The 18,176-nt window shown below is 47.3% G+C and overlaps 1 protein-coding gene across 1 annotated transcript; it reads right to left on the minus strand.

The window, feature by feature from the left end:
- Positions 1–609: 609 nt before the first annotated feature.
- DPEP1 (dipeptidase 1) lies at positions 610–14,184 on the minus strand. Its single transcript, XM_081920229.1, has 10 exons — positions 13,881–14,184; positions 9,228–9,360; positions 8,313–8,445; positions 6,944–7,094; positions 6,234–6,303; positions 4,952–5,128; positions 4,094–4,178; positions 3,910–3,985; positions 2,403–2,538; positions 610–1,720 (listed from the first exon to the last, which is right to left on the minus strand). The coding sequence occupies exons 1-10, from the start codon at positions 13,988–13,990 to the stop codon at positions 1,550–1,552; spliced, it is 1,242 nt and encodes a 413-aa protein (XP_081776355.1). The 5' UTR covers positions 13,991–14,184; the 3' UTR covers positions 610–1,549.
- Positions 14,185–18,176: the final 3,992 nt, after the last annotated feature.

Genomic DNA, 18,176 nt, shown 5'->3' on the forward strand with positions numbered 1-18,176 from the left:
TTCTGCACTGTAAGGCAGACCTGGATCTCATGTGTGTGCCTGCCTGTGTCTTCCTAGCTTGCCTCCTCTCTACTGGGTAGCAGGCAGGGCTATGCAGGGGCCACAAAAAGCAGGAAACGGCCTCCACCTGCTGCCCCAGTGCTGATCCTCTCCTACACAGAGCCCCTGTGCTGCAGCCAGCCAGCAAATGCAAGCAGGCAGGCTGAATGCCTTCCCAGGTCTGTTTGTGCAGGTGCCCATCACCGCCTCCGCGTCCAAAGACAGGCTGTTCTTGAAATGCCACCGGAAGCTGCTAATGAGCTGCTTGATTAGCTAATTAATTGGCTAATGAGGAATGCTTGGACGGAGGCTGTGAGACGACAGCACCTGCCCGGATGGCGCTAGGCAGCTCTGTTGGGGCCCTTGTGCAAGCTACGAGGCTGGCAAGAAGGGGAAGGTGGTCACCTGGACCTCTCAGCTGTAGTCAGAGGTGACCATGACCTCCCTGGCCTTGCCTGGAGCTCCCCAGCAACAGATTTCAAAACTGATCCTCTTCTCCGCTGGTGGAAGCTCAGGTGCCTCTTGCCATGTTCATGCATTCGACTCCAAAGAGAAAGGCAGCTGGTCTCCTTTGAACTGCAGTTAAGCTTTTACTTAGAGATAGGAGTGTGCTTGGCACTACTGCAGTACAGAACATGTGAGGGGGTCCCCCACCAGTACTTAAGCCCAGTGAAGATAGAAGGGGAAAGAGCAGGAGAGTGCTGGAGTAAAGGTTGCTCATGAATGACTCCAGAAAGGAGGAAACATCTTGCTGGACTGTTGGGAGAGGATGTAAGAATGTCAGGAGAGTTCTGCTGGATCAGGCCAAAGCAGTCCAGTCCAGTCCAGCAGCCTGTTTGCTCAGTGGCTAGCCATAGGGCATAGGAAGCTGTCAACCATTGGCCCATCTAGCTCAGTATTGCCCACACTGACTGGCAGCAGCTTTCCAGGATATCAGACAGAGTTCTCTCCCAGCCCTACCTGGAGATGTTGGGGATTGAACCTGGGACCTTCCACATGCAAAGCAAGATGTCCTACCATTGAACTACAGCTCCAGATGCCTAAGGGAAGCCTGCAAGCAGGATCTATGTCCTATAAAGGACATACAAAGGTAGGGTAGCTGTTGTGAAGGCCTCTTGTTTATTTGCTGGACTGCAGCTCCTACCAACACTGGCCATTGAGCAGGTTGGCTGGGACTGATAGGTAACTCGGTCCTCGATGTTCTTGGAAGCCACACTTTGGAAGGTCTGTGAGGCTGATGAGTCCAGCTTGGTTGCCATGGGTTGGATGGGCATGGTGCCCTTTGCTTTTCAGTTATTGGGGTTGGAGGAACTGGGGCCAAAGATACCAGACAGGGGGGAACAGCTGGAAACGCATTCATCGATAGTTCAGTTGAATTTCCTAAAGTGTTTGGGCAAGGGTGCAGCCTGGTTTGTGGTAGGAGGGGTGCAGCAAGAGCCTGATCTCTGGTGTGAACTTTCAACCAGTCAGATTCCATGAGGTCACCAAGACAGGGGAGGTGCTGGAGCTTCTACCAGCGCAACATGAGGAGGACAGGGAGTGCGAGCACAGCAGGCAGCAATTTGGGATGGTCCCCATTGCTAGAGTACCCATAGTCTGTTCGGCATGTCCCCTCCAAGTTCTTAAACTCGATGGGTCCGTCATCAGGAACTATTTTTTCACGGGCCATTGCGTCCCGTACCTAGTGGGAAAGAAAGTTCAGTTAGGGGGGCAGTCGATGTTTGCCCTACTCACAATAGATCAACCAAAATCAATAAACCTGAGCTGTTCATATTCATTACCTTCAGTGGGTCTACTCTCAGCAAGACTAGCATTATATTCATCCTGTTGCATGTTGCCTTATACTCAGATCATTAGTCCATTTGGTCTAGGACTGTCTACACTGACTGGCAGCACTTTCCAGGGTTTCAGGCAGGGAGTCCTTCCCAGCCCTACTAGGGATTGAACCTGGGACCTTCTGCCTGTCAGGCAGATGCTGTACCACTTTTTTTTTTTTTTTTTTAAGTGATTCTGAAATGGGATAGTCTTGCATGCAAAGGAAGGAACTGTGTCAGATCCATTGGTCCATCTAGCTCAGTACTGTCAACGCTGACTGTCAGTGGCTTTCCAAAATTCCAGGCCTTTCTCCCCTCACTTGCAGTGTCTCCCTGCTGCCGTTCTGGTTGACTGCTGCGTGTGGAATTGATGGGGTGTGAGCCATCTTCAGATAACAAAATGTCTTGGGCAGGGGGTTAGCATAAATAAGTGAAGAGACAGGGCCAAGAGGGGAACAGTCCTAGCAGTGCAAAGCATTATCCAGGGCTCTCTGTGTCCCCCTCCCAACCCTTCTGCAGACAGAGCCTTGCTGGTCTTGGCAGTCTCACCTGCTCCACACTCTCAAAGACCCGCAGCAGGTTGTTGGTCAGGGCATCTCTCACTTCCTTCTCTGTCCAGTTCCTCCTCAGAAGCTCTGCAACTAAGTCTGGGTATTTGGAGACATTTTCCAAACCATCTGGGACACTGTGTGGGCCAAAGAATGCCGGAACAAATCCAAGAAATGAGAGTTAAGAGTTCCCTGCACCTGGCAAAATCTCCTCATTTTACCCCAACAGAAGGGAAGCTTCAAGATGGGGCTGCATCTAGAAGGGTCAGCTCAGTAGCTTTTCTTTGATGGCTCATGCACCATGATCGGCTTGGTCAGGGTTCAAGAAGCCAACAAGAGACACCTCTAGGAACCCCTTGGCTCTTGGGTTGTATCTCTGAGATAGTTTTGGTGGAGCCACATATGCATATACAGTGGTACCTCAGGTTACAGATGCTTCAGGTTACAGATGCTTCAGGTTACAGACGCTTCAGGTTACAGACTCCGCTAACCCAGATTTAGTACCTCGGGTTAAGAACTTTGCTTCAGGATGAGAACAGAAATTGTGCTCCGGTGGCACAGCAGCAGAGGGAGGCCCCATAAGCTAAAGTGGTGCTTCAGGTTAAGAATGGACCTCCAGAACGAATTACCATATTTTTCACTCTATAACACGCACCCAACCATAACACACACGTAGTTTTTAGAGGAGGAAAATCCGTAGGCATGCCACCCGTAGGCATTCCCTCCATAACACACACAGACATTTCCCCTTACTTTCTAGGAGGAAAAAAGTGAGTGTTATGGTGCAAAAAATACGGTAAGTTCTTAACCCGAAGTACCACTGTAATAGACATGCAACCGTTGCAGCCTTCATGCTCCCAAGCGCCCTTATTTTATTCTCTCTATTTATAAATCATCTCACATCCAAAGTGGTGTACAATACAAGAAAATGAGATGAAATACAAAAGAGACAGAGTTGAAAAATAATAAATCCATAACGACAATTGTACAATTAATAAAATGAGTGGATCACTGATGGGATTGGGCTACATGATCTTTGAGAGACCTTCCAATTCTGTGATCTATAATTATGCAACATGTGGACCTTCAATATCTGGGACCATTGTGTCACCCCACAACCATCACTGTAACAAAAAGGGGGCTGAGTAAATTTTAAAATTAACTTGCGGGGGGGGGGTCACTAGTCAGTTACTTATGGTCTCCAAGTGGTCAAGTGAACTCTGATGGGTGAGGCATGAATATCTACTATGGCCAGGCTTTGGATTGATTCGGCCCAGGCCAGCCTGACAGACTCAAAAACGGACATATCTGGGGTATCTGATACACCCTTCTATCCCCTCTCCCCAGTGGCGTAGCGTGGGTTGTCAACACCCGGGGCAAGGCAAATAATTTGCACCCCCTAACCCGTGGATTTGCGCCCCCTAACCCCCAGATGTTGCGCCCGGTGCGGCCGGCCCCCCCTGCACCCCCCACGCTACGCCACTGCCTCTCCCCCCTTCCTCTGATACCTGGGAACGCCATCATAGTCTCCTCCAAAGCCAACTGCCTCTGGTCCAGCAACATGCTTTACGTAGTCCATGTGGTCTGTGGGCAAGAAGTCTGGGAGGTCAACACCCTCACTGCTTTTGTGTGCTTTGATCCCTCCCACCCCACCTCCTCAGATGTGCCCTCACCCCAACCTCTCTGCCTCACCTGCAACCTGTGTAAGGTTGGCTTTGGAGCTACAGGACACATAGGTGTTGTAGAAGTTCACCATCACAAGGCCACGGGTCTTGTTCTGTAGAAGGGAGGCAGGGGAGCCATTTCAGTGAAAGCAGGTTCCTGGGAAGAACTGGCACTCTAAGACAGGACTGGGCAGGCTTATGGTTTGTGGGATCCACTTTGGGGGTGATGTTTTTTATGAGAACCTCCAAGATCCACCAAGCAGAGCCATGTGCAAAATACAGGGCACTTAGAATTAAGGAAGCCCATGCCCAGGAATTACTTCTGGTATGCAAAAAACAAATTCCTGGGCTTGGAATTCATTCATTCTAACCAAATGGAACAAAAATCCACTCCTAATTGCCCCACGGTTGACCCCCATTTGAGCAATATTATGTGTGTAAGTTTGCTGCTGCTATTATTTAACCCAGGGACTGCTAACCTATTTGGACATTTGGAATTTTGAGAGGAAGTTGGGAGTGCCAGTCACAAAATGGCTGCTATTGGGTGGTGTGGCATAACACAAAATGGCTGCCAAGGGGACCCTGATGCTGCCTCATATCCTTAAGTCTTGCCCTACTCACATCTCTGGTACAAGGCCACTTTATAGCAGTCTGCACCACCCTGGTACCCTCCAGATATTTAGGACTACAGCTACCACCCATTTTGTGCTGTCTAAGAGTCATGACACAAAAGGAAAAGGCACTGTGGGGGGAGGAGGAAAAAGGCAAGCTCAGGCATTAGTTCTTTGGGCAGGAGCTGATGGGAATTGTAACTATACCCCAAAACAGTTGGAGGGAACCAGGATGACACAGGTTACCTTGCAACACACATCATAGTCTTTCTCACCACTTCGCGGAGGACATCATCTGGCACATTGCGCCGGTGTTTGCAGATGGCATAGGCTGAGGAGTGGCTGAATATCACAGGTGCTCTGGAGACATTCAAAGCGTCTTTCATTGTCTTCACAGAGACGTGAGCCAAATCCACCATCATTCCCAGACGGTTCATCTCCCTGACCAAGCGCTTTAAGGGAGGAAAAACAGGGCAAGGGGTGGAGAGAGAGAGAGAAATTGGGTGCAGAGTAACCAGTGGGTCTCTCTCTATTCTACAGTATGTGAGGACAAACCATTCAGACTGTCACTTACCAAGAGATAGACGCTCACTGAGTAGATTGTTAAGCTTAAAATCACTATTTGGGGGGGGGGGTTTCCCCCAAAGCTTAACAATTTTGGTGGGTTTCTGAAAAGACTTTGCGGGTGTCATGAATTTTACTTTTTGAAATATGGCAACCCTACCTAAAATCCTTTGCCTGTTAGGGGCCACCTCACATTTTCTTCAAAAAAATTTGCTTTGCACAGGTAACTACCATACAGTTATCAAATTTTTTCAAAAGTAGAGGTTCCATGGCTTTTGAAAAATAGGGGTCCTAAGTAATTAGCTAATTGGGAACCACTGCCCTAAGTTGTGGAATTCCTTCCCCACGGAGATGTGTCTGGCTTACTATGCAGCTTTCAGCAAATGCTGAAGACATACCTCTTTGACAACTGAGCTGTGCATTTTCAGGGCCCACTCTATTCTTGTTAATGTATCCTGTTTTAACTTTTTAATTCTGAATTTTAAATTGTTGCACCCTACCCTGGGATCTGATGGTGAAGGACAGGTGATGAGGATGAAGAACAAGAAGAGGAGGAGGAGGAGCCACTGCCCAACAGCGGAGTAGATTGCCTCAGAAGAAATTTTCAAACAGAGATTGGGTGGTCAGGGATCCTTTACCTTCGATTCCTGAATTGGCCTTGATTATTGCTGGCATCCTTTACAACTCTCCAGTTCTGTGGTTCTATGACAATGATGATATCACTCAAAGCATATCCACTTTCTTCCTATCCTTAGCTAAATCAGGCTATTGGGGGGGGTAGCAGCTTGGTAAGTGTGATAGGGGCTCATACAATTGTCACATTGGGAGTTGAACCTGAGCAAACAGGAAGGACCACAGCTCAGTGGCAGAGCATCTGCTTTGAATGCAGAAGGTCCATTTTCTAGCATCTCCCAGCAGGGCTGAGAAAACCGAGAGTCAGACTGAGGAATGTCATATATTTCCATCAAAACTTGCTAGAGAGCTTCCACTCACCTTGCCAAATTCAGTCAAGCCATTGTGAACTGGTTCCTCCTCTGTGGTGTCCACCAGCCAGTTATCAGCCCTGCCAAATGTTATAAAAGTTTTGGTTAATACACACTATATTTTACGCATGCGCATAAGGGATGCATGTAGAAAGGTGTATAATCCCAAATATCCCCTTTCTGTCTTCAAATAAAATTACATTCACCCAAGACATCTCCTCTAAACTACAAGACTAAAACAGAAACACAGAGCAGGAGAAAGGCTATGTTTAGCCTTTAGTCCAATAATTATTTTATTGCATTACAATGTAATGTTGTAAATCGCTTTGATATACAGTCGTACCGCGGAAGCTGAACAGAATCCATTCTGGAAGTCTGTTTAACTTCTGAAACGTTCGGAAACCAAAGCGTGGCTTCTCATTGGCTGCAGGAAGATCCTGAAGCCAATCAGAAGCTGTGGAAGCCCCATTGGACATTTGGCTTCCAAAAGAACGTTTGAAAACTGGAACACTCACTTTGGGAGCCAGAATGTTCGACTCCCAAGGCGTTTGAGAGCCTATGTACGACTGTATTTCTATGAATAGTGGTATATAAATATTCTGATAAATAAATAAAGGAACTGCATTCTGTGTTTGCTCAGACACATTTGCCCAGTGCTCTGGGGCTGGGCCCTGATATTGAAAGCAGACTATGCCCTGCCTCTAGCAAAGGCAGCCTTACCAGGGTGTGTTGCAGCTGTGGGTGAGGGTCATGTAGCGCACCCCTAGCTGGTAGAAGGTGCGCAGGACGGCCATGCTGCTGTCTATAGAGTGCCCACCCTCCACGCCAATCAGACTGGCCACCCGTCCATTGGTGAAAGCATTCTGGATACCTGCAAGGAAAACATCTCCTGTGGGCTTCTAACACCAAGCAAGATATGAGGAATCTGCAGAGGGTGGAGTCAGGACAGGTGTGGGAGGCGGAGGCACTCTAAATCAGCCCCTTATCACCAAGAAACCCATTGTGGGATCCAATGGGAATATAATCTCTTCAATAGTAGGGAGAATTTTGGCAGGGGCTGCTTCTGTGTCCAGTCCTGGGCACCACAGTTTAAGAAGGACATTGACAAGCTGGAATATGTGCAGAGAAGGGTGACCAAGATGATCAAGGGTCTGGAAAGCAAACCATATGGGGAATGGCTGAAGGAGCTGGGTATATTTAGCCTGGGGGAAAAGAAGACAAAGAGGGCTGTCACATGGAATATGGAGCAATCTTGTTTTCTGCAGCTCCAAAGCGGAGATTCAAAGTACAAGAAAGGAGATTCTGACGAAACGTGAGGAAGACTCTTTTAATGGTGAGAGCTATTTGATAGCTGAATGGACTACCTTGGAAGGCAGTGGACTCTCCTTTGCAGGAGGTTTTTAAACAGAGGTTGGATATCCATCTGTCAGAAATTCTTAAGTTGTGATTCTTGCTTTATTTATTATTTATTTATTAAAAATTTATATACGGCTGCACCATTAAAATATATCACAGCAGTATACAACAATATAAGAACATAAAACCAGTCAATAACATCACTAAAAGTTAAAAGCAAGTTAAAAGCAAAAATAAAAACAGGGGGGAATCAATAGACCATTGTTGGGAATGTACGCTTAATCGCCTGCATAGTTTTCAGCAGCCATTTAAAAGTTGGTACATAGCACACCTGATGAATCTCTATTGGCAGGAGGTTCCTCAGGGAGAATCCTTTGCAGAGGTTGGACTAGATGACCCTATGGCCCCCTTCCAACTCTGCAATTCTCTGATTCTATGATTCTCCCACCACCAAAGCACAACCATGGGGAATGTGGCACCTGCTGAAATTGTCCCTACTATGAACGGTAGTCTGTATTCAATTGAATCCTGCAGCCCCACTGGCCTTCCTGCTCCATCACAGATAGGAATGGGGCAGCAGCCAGCCTCCCTGCCCTGGGACTTCTCACTTTTGTCAAGGTCTTGCCCTGTGTTGAATTGTTGCAGGTCAGATTGAATGGATGTGTTCCCATCCTGGGCTACCCATCTCCAGCCTGGAAGAAGCTCTCCTGTCTAGGTTGTTTTCCTCTCTTACCTGCACTGCTGGTGACACACTCAAAGTCATCCGGGTAGTGGTGACACATGCGATGGATGACGTCAATCTGCTCTAAGGTTCTCTTGACAGCATCTTTGTTCTGGGTTTCGCAGGGCACATAGGCAGCCCAGAACTGAGCAAGGAGAGAGGAAAGCAAAAAGGAAGGTTTCCAAGGGCTAGGAAAACTGCCTCTTTCATGCACACTCCCCCACCCCAACCATGGAATGAGCTGCTGGGATGCCATGGAACATCAGCAAACATTCTAACTTCTGGTGAGCGAGAACCAGTCTGTGATGTTCGGGCTGAAGAAAGCTTTCAAAGCTCCTGAATGATCGACCAGGAGGGAGGGAACATGCCAGTTGGGCATGTGTCTCTGCCAGGGTCCTACTCAAGTGTGGGACGAGCTCCTGTCAGTGGCCAGCATGACTAAACCTCTACTGGGGCACAGAGGGCCGAGATGAGTGCCAGAGCGCATGGAAACGCTGTTTACCTTCCCACCATAGGAGTACCTATTTATCTACTTGCACTGGTATGCATTCAAATTGCTAGGTTGGCAGAAGCTGGGACAAAGCAAAGGGAGCTCACCCCGTTGTGTGGATTCAAACCATGACCTCCTGATCAGCAAACCCAAGAGACTCAGTACTTTAGATCACAGCGCCACCCGTGCCCCCTGGCAGCTGGGAAAGAGCCTGAACACAACCAACGTAGCATTAAGTTAGCCACTTAGTGGTATACTTGCTGTACTGATGTGATATTGTGGCACATGGGAAAACACAAATGCATTCCCAAATATTTTTCTCTGAAAAATAACCTGTAGGGGTTGGAAACTTGCCAAGTGTCCAAATAACCAAATGGTTTGACAGAAGTGCACATTTCACCTGTTCTATTTTTCTGTCTCTTCCCCACTGTTTATACCTGTGCTCCCACGTGTCCAAGACGTAGCTTTGGGATGTTCGTGTGAGTGTCATTCAGCGTGGTCAGATTTGCAGACTTCAGAGACAGTTGGTTGTTGAATTTTTTCAGCAACTGCCAAGGTAAGTCATTGTGCCTAGAACAGGAGAGGGTAAAATAACAATAAGTCAGCAGGCCCAGCACTGCACAACTTAGGCTGCCTTTGTCCAGAGAAGGGCATTGCTAGGCTACCAGCCAAGACTGATAGTAGGCACCATCAAGGCCACTTGAGCCTCAGATGATAGGATTGGATCCAATGCATGCCCCCAAACTATGCACCTGCTCTTCCAGAGAGAGGGTAACCCCACCCAGTGCAACCAGCATTCTACCCATCTGGTTCAGGGAACCACCCACTAAACACGCCTTAGTTTTATCTGCCTTAATTTTTCACGTATTGGCTCTCATCCAGTCCATTACTGGGGCCAGACATAAAGCGAGCACATCTGCTGCCACACCTGCAGATGTAAAAGGAGAAACACAGCTGTGTGATACCTGCATATTGCTGTCAACACAATCCTAAACTTTGGATTATTCCACTTTAAGGATGGTTTGGCCAAGAAATGTATTCTAGAGTGAATTCCATAACTTCACAAGACATCTGCTTACTCCTGCCCCATCTACTCCACGGAATGGTATGGCTGCTGAGTCTTATTTCTGCTCTGGTGACTGGATAGTGCTCACTTGAAGACAGCAGGCTAGTTGGAGGTGGATACAGGGAGAGAGACAGGCTGTGTAGCATCCAAAACTCTATCCTCCAATAGTGGGAATAGAGTGGCAAGGGTGGGAGGCTTAGGAGGAACAGCCAGAGGACTGCTACCCTTGTACCTCAACACCTGCTGCTGCCTGAGGCAGACGCCTCACTTTGCCTAATGGTAGGGTGAAGCTTATATATAAATGAACTCCTCCAACTTTTCAACTTTGGAAACAGTCCTATGCTCACCTTCCCAGGAAGGAATAAAAAAGAAAAGAGTTTGTGAGTCATTATATATGACTTTATTTTCCCGTTACCATCTACCCTCAAAAAGGAAAATAAATGACTAAGACAGACATTTCCACTTTCCAGTCTGTTACTCTGTCCAGCCCTTTGTGAAAATAGGACTTGCTATTAACTTTCCAGCTGTGTTTTGTGTTCTGAAAATGATATTCACAGCAAAATCCTATGCATGCTGACTTGAAAGCAGGGATGGGTAAATATGCCAATTTTGGTTTCTTTCAGTTTCCCACTTTTCCAAACTTAAGTTCAGTTTGCTACATTTCCGCATGAGTTTGAAACTTTTTTTTTCTGATCTCTAAGTTCTCTTGAAAATTCCTCAGCATTATTGTGTGAATTTCTCCCTTCTCCCTACACATTTTAACATGCTATTTTGCCTTACACAATTTTCTGTAACACAATGCATTTTGGAATGTGATTTTCACTATTATATGCACTTATATGCATACATTTATATGCATTTTTGTTCACATTATGTGGCTGTTGACTGTGTAGCAAAATTTGGATAAAGGCAAATTTTGAAGGGTGTTTTAGTTCTCATACTGTTTCCAAAAATGCAAATAAGGTGAGTTTGCCTGCGAATGCAAATTGAATTAAGCTTGTTCACCATTACTATGTAGAAGTAAGTCCTACTGTGTTTAATGGAGCTTACTCTCTAGTAAATATTTGTAGGACAGCAGCCTTAATGACAGGGTAATGCGCTCATTAGTTTTTTTCTACAGCCATTAGGAGGTGTACATCTTCTGATGGCTTTAAAAGGGCACACAGAGAAAGAGAATATGCTAAAACGCAATTTCTACAGGAGGAGGAAAAGAAAAACAGTAACTCTAAGTCAATCATTCATGGGATTCCTTTGAACAAGGACCTGGAAATCGACCCTGCAAGCCTTAATGGAAATAATTCGGCAAAGGGAATTGAAAGAGTGATAGATCCACTTGACTTCAGTAGCACTCTCAAGAGATGATCCTGAATGCCTGAGCTGGCCCAAAAGGCCATTTCACACATGCACACCATGACAAAACTGCAAAACCCATGTTTAACCACCCACAATACACTTCACGCTGAGGTGACGGCTGTACATAACACCCTGCATTTAAAGTATGCCCCCCGAAAAAGAATTATGTGAATTGTAGTTTGTTAAGGGAACTAGCAACTATAACTCTGTGAGGGGTAGACTACTTTATTCTTGAGGCGGTGAATGTGCTTTTGGGGGACAGCAGCAGCAGCAGCAGCAGTCCCCTGGCTGTTCCTGCTAAGCCTCCCACCCTTGCCACTCTATTACACCCGCTGGAGGACAGAGTTTTGTATGTTACTCAGCTTGTCTCTCTCCCTGCCTCCCCCTCCAACTAGCCTGCTGTCTTCAGGCAAGCACTGTCCAGTCACTAGAGCGGAAATAAGACCCAGCAGCCACACCATTCAGTTTCCGTGAAGCAAGCGTCTTGCTAAGCTATGGAATTCACTCCCTGGAATACATAGTGATGGCCACCAACTTGGGCGGCTTTAGAAGAGGAATAGACCAATTCATGGCGGATAAGGCTTGCAATGGCTATTGACCCTGAAAGCTGTGTTTTACCTCCACTCTCAGAGGCATAATGCCTCTGAATACCAGGTTCTGGGAGTCACAAATGGGGAGAGCACTTTTGTACTCAGGTCCTGCTTGTAGCCTTCTTAAAGGCATTTGATTGGCAACTGTGAGAAGAGCAGGACTTAAACGGGCCTTTGATCTCATTCAGTTTTATGGCTCTTATCGCGTTCTTGGTTTGTTTTGACTTTTGCAGCAAACTGGCAATGGGCCAGCCCAGTTTTTACAGACATCGTGATTAGGTCATAATAATGACATAAATGGCCATGCTTTGAAAATTATATGCAGGGCCAAAGTCTAGTCAAATTTCCTTTATGATTCTGAGTAACTGCAAAGAATTCCTGCATTGGACTAGATGACCCAGAGGGTCCCTTCCAACTCTAGAATTTTATGATTCTTTCCCAAGTGAAACACCTAGTGCTCTTATTGCTTTCTTGGTTGCTAGGACTGCTGCCTTTTTCTCTTCCATGGCCTCATTTCTTGTTCTCTTAGGCATGCTGATCGGACTTTTACTCTCCAGTCTTGTTTGCCTATCCACTTAGAAACTTTGGTAATTAAGTGGCATATACAGTGGTACCTTGGGTTAAGAACTTAATTAGTTCTGGACGTCTGTTTTTAACCTGAAACTGTTCTTAACCTTAACTGTTCTTTAGCTAATGGGGCCTCCTGCTGCTGCTGCCACGCCACCGCTGCCATGTGATTTCTGTTCTCATACTGAAGCAAAGTTCTATTTCTGGGTTAGCGGAGTCTGTATTTCTGGTTAGCGGAGTCTGTAACCTGAAGCGTCTGTAACCTGAAGCGTCTGTAACCCGAGGTACCACTGTAAATACCTTAAACTAACACCATCAGGGGCCTCAGCTGGGCCTGTCTAGTCCATGCTGGACTAGACATCCATGGGCCTGTCTAGTCCAGCTGTTCTCACAGTGGCCAACCAGATGCCTTGAGGGCAAGCTGGCAAACAGGACCTGAGCGTAACAGGACTCTCCCCACTTGTGAACCCTAACAACTGGTTGACAGAAGCATCTTGCTCTGACATTGGAAGAAGACCAAAACCATGGTGTCTAGTAGCCATTGAGAGCTTTCTCTCAATAAACATGGTAGCACCCAAACTGGATATTCTCAAGATGGGAGAGTTGCCCTGCATATGCTCAGGTGCTCCTTTGCCTAAGTCAATTTTAAGCAGCAACACATTCCCTGGCACTGTGTCCTATATGGCAGAATTTTTGGAATCAGAAAGCAGCAGGCTGAGGCCTCTGAGATGTGCCAATATCTCAGAGGGCTTGGCCTGGCAGGGAGGCAAGAGCTCTTAATTTCATAATTGCAAGGCCGCGTAGCTGTACTTATTGTTCTTATTCCAGAGAGAATGACAGGTTTGAATGGCACCAAAGGGCAGTAATTTGCCCATTTGCCTGCTAATGATTAACTTGGAGAACAGCTTCTACAGCTGCTATTAAGCCCAAACCTCCAGGTCAGTGCCCTAAAAGCCTGGGAGTCATTCCCTTCTGGACCTTCCCAGTTCAGGCACCTTCTGCATCTTTCCTTCCGCAGAGTTACTGCTTTTACAACAAGGTATTTCTGGAGGACAATGTGTAAACCAACCCTTCTGTGATGTTTCAAAAGGCCCTTGAAAATGCAAAGAGGATTGGGGACAGTATCCCATCTGATCCAGACTCTGGGAAGACCTCATTGGAGTAAGAGGCTTAGGACCCCATGGAGAACCTCCCCACAACAGAAGATCTGGAGGAACCCACCATTGTCCAAAGGGCAGCCTGAAGTGTCTCAGCTCAGGATGCACCTTTCCTGAGGCCTAAATGACCCCTCTGGCCACATGCTGAGCCTGCCTTGAACCCTATTAGGAACATAGGAAGCTACCTTCTCCTGAGTCAGGCCATTGGTCCATTTAGCTCAGTTCTGTCCACCCTGACTGGCAACAGTTCCCCCCAGGGTTTCAGGCAGGATCCTTCCCCAGCCCTGCTTGGATTGACCACGAGATCTTCTGTATGGCCTTTCCCCCAGAAGGCATAGTAAGGAAGTGTGGTCTTACCCATCTATCACAGGTGATGTCGTCATGATTCTCTCTGCCTCCTGCTGATACCGATCTGCTGAGCAGAGCAAGAGGCAGGAGAGGAGCAGGCAAGCAGCTTTCAGGAGCATCCTGGTGCCTGGCAGGCTGGACTACACCTCCCTTTGCTGAAGTTTCTCTTGTGGCCCTGAAGCTTTTCCTGCAGCAGGTGATGCAAAAGAGGAATTCCAGGGAACCTCTACTTGCTGCAAAGAGTGATCGGTTTCTTGGATTGACGGACCAGGAACAGACAAGCAGGTGCAAACTCTGGGTTGTACTTGCCACCTACAGCCAATAAAAACAGCTTGGGAGGAGCCACAGAACAATATCAGCTGCTTGGGTTCACTGTATCTCTTAGGGCACCGTGCCCATTACAGTTATGGTTGTGCTGCCTCCAAAAGAATGCTGTAGAACTGGAGAAGCTTCAGAAGTAGGCAACCAAAATGATCAAGGGGATGGAGCAACTTCTGCAAGAGGAATGGTTGCAACATTTTGGGCAGCTGAGTTTAGCGGAAAGGCAAACATGGAGGTGTGGGACATGATATTGACATGTACGTAATTATAGATGGTAGAGCTGAATGTTGACATGTTCAGGGCAGACAAAACAAAGTGCTTCTTCACACAATGCAAAGCTAAATTATGGCATTTTCTCCCATTAGAGATAGGGCCTGCACTGCCATGAGCTTTGTTGAGGCAGGTCTCCTCAAGCAGCACTCGGGGTGTGTGTGTGTGTGTGTGTGTGTGCATGCATGCATGCATGCAGAAGACTTGGATTTGGGTGCTCCACCCACCACTTGTCTCCTACATGCTTGGACATGGTGGTGATGCCTCTTCTTTCTCCTGGCCTGGGCACAATTTCAGTGGCAAATGTGAGGGACGGGGAGGGTGTGTGTGTGGAGAGTGATGCAATCCCACCTGATGGCAACTCACCTGGTGGCTTTCTTCTCCTCCCAGAAAGCAGCCCCGCTTGGTGGTGGCTCCAGGCAGGTAGGAGCAGGTCCATGCCACTGACTGGTGGTGGAGGGCAGGGCTGGTAGAGACAGGCCTCCTCCTTGATCTTGTGGTTGCATTTTCAGTGGGTGGCCTATGCCTCACAGAGCCAGGTGAGGGGTTGGCCTGCCTGCCTGCCAGCCATGGCTGTTTCTGCTCCTGCCACTGCTCATTGCTGGTGGGGCTGCAGAGACGCAAAAGAAGGAAGGCAAGAGTGAAAGGAGAAGAACAACTCTTCTCTGTGTTTCCCTCATTAAGAGAAAAAATACCCCTTTTCTCATTTTTCTCCAAACTTTGTTTCTTCTCTGCTGCCCTCATCCTGTTGATCAGGTCTAGTGTGTGAGAGGATTGACTGGAGGCGAGAGAGTCCTGTTAGTCCTGTTGTGGTGTATATGTGGGCATTATAGCAGCTTGGCAGCTAGATTTTTGTGTTTTTCCTGGCCATTTTGTGCCCCCTTGGAGCAGCAGCTCTTCAGCAGCATCTTTGCTTCCTACTGGAAGCTCCAGAAAGGTGGCAGCCATTTTGCGGCTCCTCTCATGGTGCTCTCCCTGAATTGCACCCCCTTAGCAGCAGTACTTGCCTGTTACCATAGCTGCTCTTCACCCAGCTGTGTGGCTGCCTCTCTCTCCTGGCACTCCCCCCCCTTACCTCCCCTAGCTGGAAGAGTTTTAGTGATCTAGTCCTGGCAGACAGTTACCCCTCACAGAGCGATAGTTTCCAGCCCCCTTAACAATCTCACTTTCCATAATTTTCGGGGTGTTTCTGTGTGTCCATTTTCTTGCTTGTCTCAGGTGGCAAAATGGCTTGGACAAATTCACATAGGATAAGATTATCAATGGCTTCTAGTGGTGATGGCTATGCTCTGCCTCCATAGTCGGAGGATAAAGCCATAATGCCAGTAGACTGTCAGTTGCTGGAAATCACAAGAGGGGAGAGTGCTGCTGTTGCATTCAGGTTCTGCTTTGTGGCTTCCCATTGGGGCATCTTGTTGACCATTGTGAGAACAGGTTACTGCACTAGATGGGGCATTGACCCAATCTAACAGCCAGGCTCTTTTTATGTTATTATGCGTTAGTTACATTGAGATTGGATCACTGTGACACGCTCTGTTTATTACCGCCTCTGAAGGGTGTTCAGAAACATCAGCTAGCTCATAACGTTGCAGCAAGGTTCTTAACTGGTACAGAATTTGGGGGACATAAATCTCCACTTTTATACTATCTTCCCTGGCTGCCCCTTCATTCCTGAGAACAATTCGAAGTTCTCATTTTTTACCTTTAAAGCCATGAAAGATCTGGCACCTGGATATCTGAAGGACCAGGACACCTGAAGACAGGGCTTTTTTTTTTTCAGCCACTGCTCACCAGAACTCAGCTCCAGCACCTCTCAGGTGGGCGCCATTGTCATTCTAAGAGAACAATGGAAAAGTTCATGGTGAGCAATCTGGCTCCTCTTTCTCTAAAAAAATACCACTGCCTGAATGACATTAATTGACCTATACACTTTGATCAGTGGGTGATGCCTCTTTTTATTTTGAAGTGTTCTTTCCTCTTGGCACTCAGGTGATGGTTTGATGAGCAGCCACACCTAGCCTGTGTCACTACCTGCAGATAAGAAACTTTGATAGTAGCTGTAAATCTAATTGCTATCTTTTGAGAGTTTGGTGGTAGTGCACACCAGAGCACTAAGGTACATGTTGTTCGCAAGTAACCGATTTTGGCTGCCTTCACACAGCAGTATACAGTATTTCATTTTCAGGACTTTCCCCTGACTGTTAAGTTCCACATTATGAGCTTTCACAAGGCATAAAAGGCACATCTGGAACTATAGTGGAATATAATGCAAGTTTCTAGTGCACATGTAGGAAGAAATAGCAAAACATTGATAATACAAATATAGCAACAGTAATAATGACCCGCCCCCGTTCTGCTGACAGCAATGTAAAATACTGAAATATTGTTTATTGGATTCCAGAATCAAGTACAGTGTGGTGTAGTGGTTAAGAGCGGTAGATCTGGGGAACCGGGTTTGCGTCTCGGCTCCTCCACATGCAGCTCCTGGGTGACCTTGGGCTAGTCATACTTCTTTGAAGTCTCTCAGCCCCACTCACCTCACAGAGTGTTTGTTGTCGGGGAGGAAGGGAAAGGAGAATGTTAGCCACTTTGAGACTCCTTTGGGTAGTGATAAAGCGGGATATCAAATCCAAACTCCTCCTCCTCCTCCTCCTCCTCTTCTTCTTCTTCTTCTTCTTCTTCTTCTTCTTCTTCTTCTTCTTCTTCTACAGCATGAAGTTTGGAGCTCCAGATGCTGCTTCTATATCCACCTGGGATGCACTGAATCCACTTTAAACTGCTGTGTGTGCACAGCCTGAGTTGGAAGCAAAAGGGACAGTAGTTGCACCCATGGCTAAAAGTTTTTCTGCTTTGCTCTTGAGCACAGTCATTTATGGCAGCCTTCCCCAGCCTGGTGCCCTCCAGATGTTTTGGACTGTGTTGGCTGGGGCTGATGGGAGTTGTGGTTCAAAACATCTGGAGGGAACATTGGTTTGTGGCATTTGTACTCCCAGGGCTGACTCTATAACGAGTCAAGGTGAGACGGGCACTTCAGTGGCAGAATGGGAGGGGTGGCAGATTTGGATCAGGGTCCTAGCTCGCTTCCATTCCTCCTGACCCGACTGGGCTGATTGGCATCTGCAGACTGAGAGCATGGAGGCAGTTCTTTGATGCTCCACCTTATTGTGCGTGGGAGAGATCCTGGCTCAAAGAGATCTGGGCTCATTTGACATCTCCTGCCCTCCCTCCCAGTTCACTCCTCCTGATGCAGGACCCATTTCTCTCTCTTTTCCTTCCCCCAATCCTTGAAGAATGTGGGTGGCCTGAACTGTGGGGGCTTGAAGAAGCACAGAGTGGGTGGGCAGGGCAGAAATTTATAGTCTATATATCATTGCTGGCTCCATATCCTGGGGCTGTAATGAATGGGTCTCTTTGACAAAGCTGAGCCAGCCAAGGTTCTTCCTGGCCAGGCTTCCATGTATGCTGGCATACTCCTGTCTGGTCCTTAATTCGCCCGGCAGGCCATAAACTTTCCGAGTTTAAAAGTGCAGCATGATAACAGGCCACTTTCATGGACAGTGAGAGAGGGGGAGCCGTCTAGTCCCCACCACTCTTTTTATAAGGATCCCTCCTGGGTGAGTTTGCTCACCTGCCCCCACCCAGCAAAAGTATTTAGGGCCAATTTTAACATTTCACGGTCTATAAACTGTGATCCTGTTTGGCCATAGAGCTTGA

This window comes from Podarcis melisellensis (genome assembly GCF_964234715.1).
Source record: "Podarcis melisellensis genome assembly, chromosome: 8".
Classification (NCBI taxonomy): domain Eukaryota; kingdom Metazoa; phylum Chordata; class Lepidosauria; order Squamata; family Lacertidae; genus Podarcis; species Podarcis melisellensis.

Coding starts and splice junctions, on each gene's coding strand:
- DPEP1 (XM_081920229.1), bottom strand. CDS start 13,990: ATGCTCCTGAAAGCTGCTTGCCTGCTCCTCTCCTGCCTCTTGCTCTGC. Junction 3,986..4,093: donor CAACCTTACACAGGTTGCAG/GTGAGGCAGAGA, acceptor TCTTGCCCACAG/ACCACATGGACTACGTAAAG. Junction 1,721..2,402: donor TCTTTGAGAGTGTGGAGCAG/GTGAGACTGCCA, acceptor CTTTCCCACTAG/GTACGGGACGCAATGGCCCG.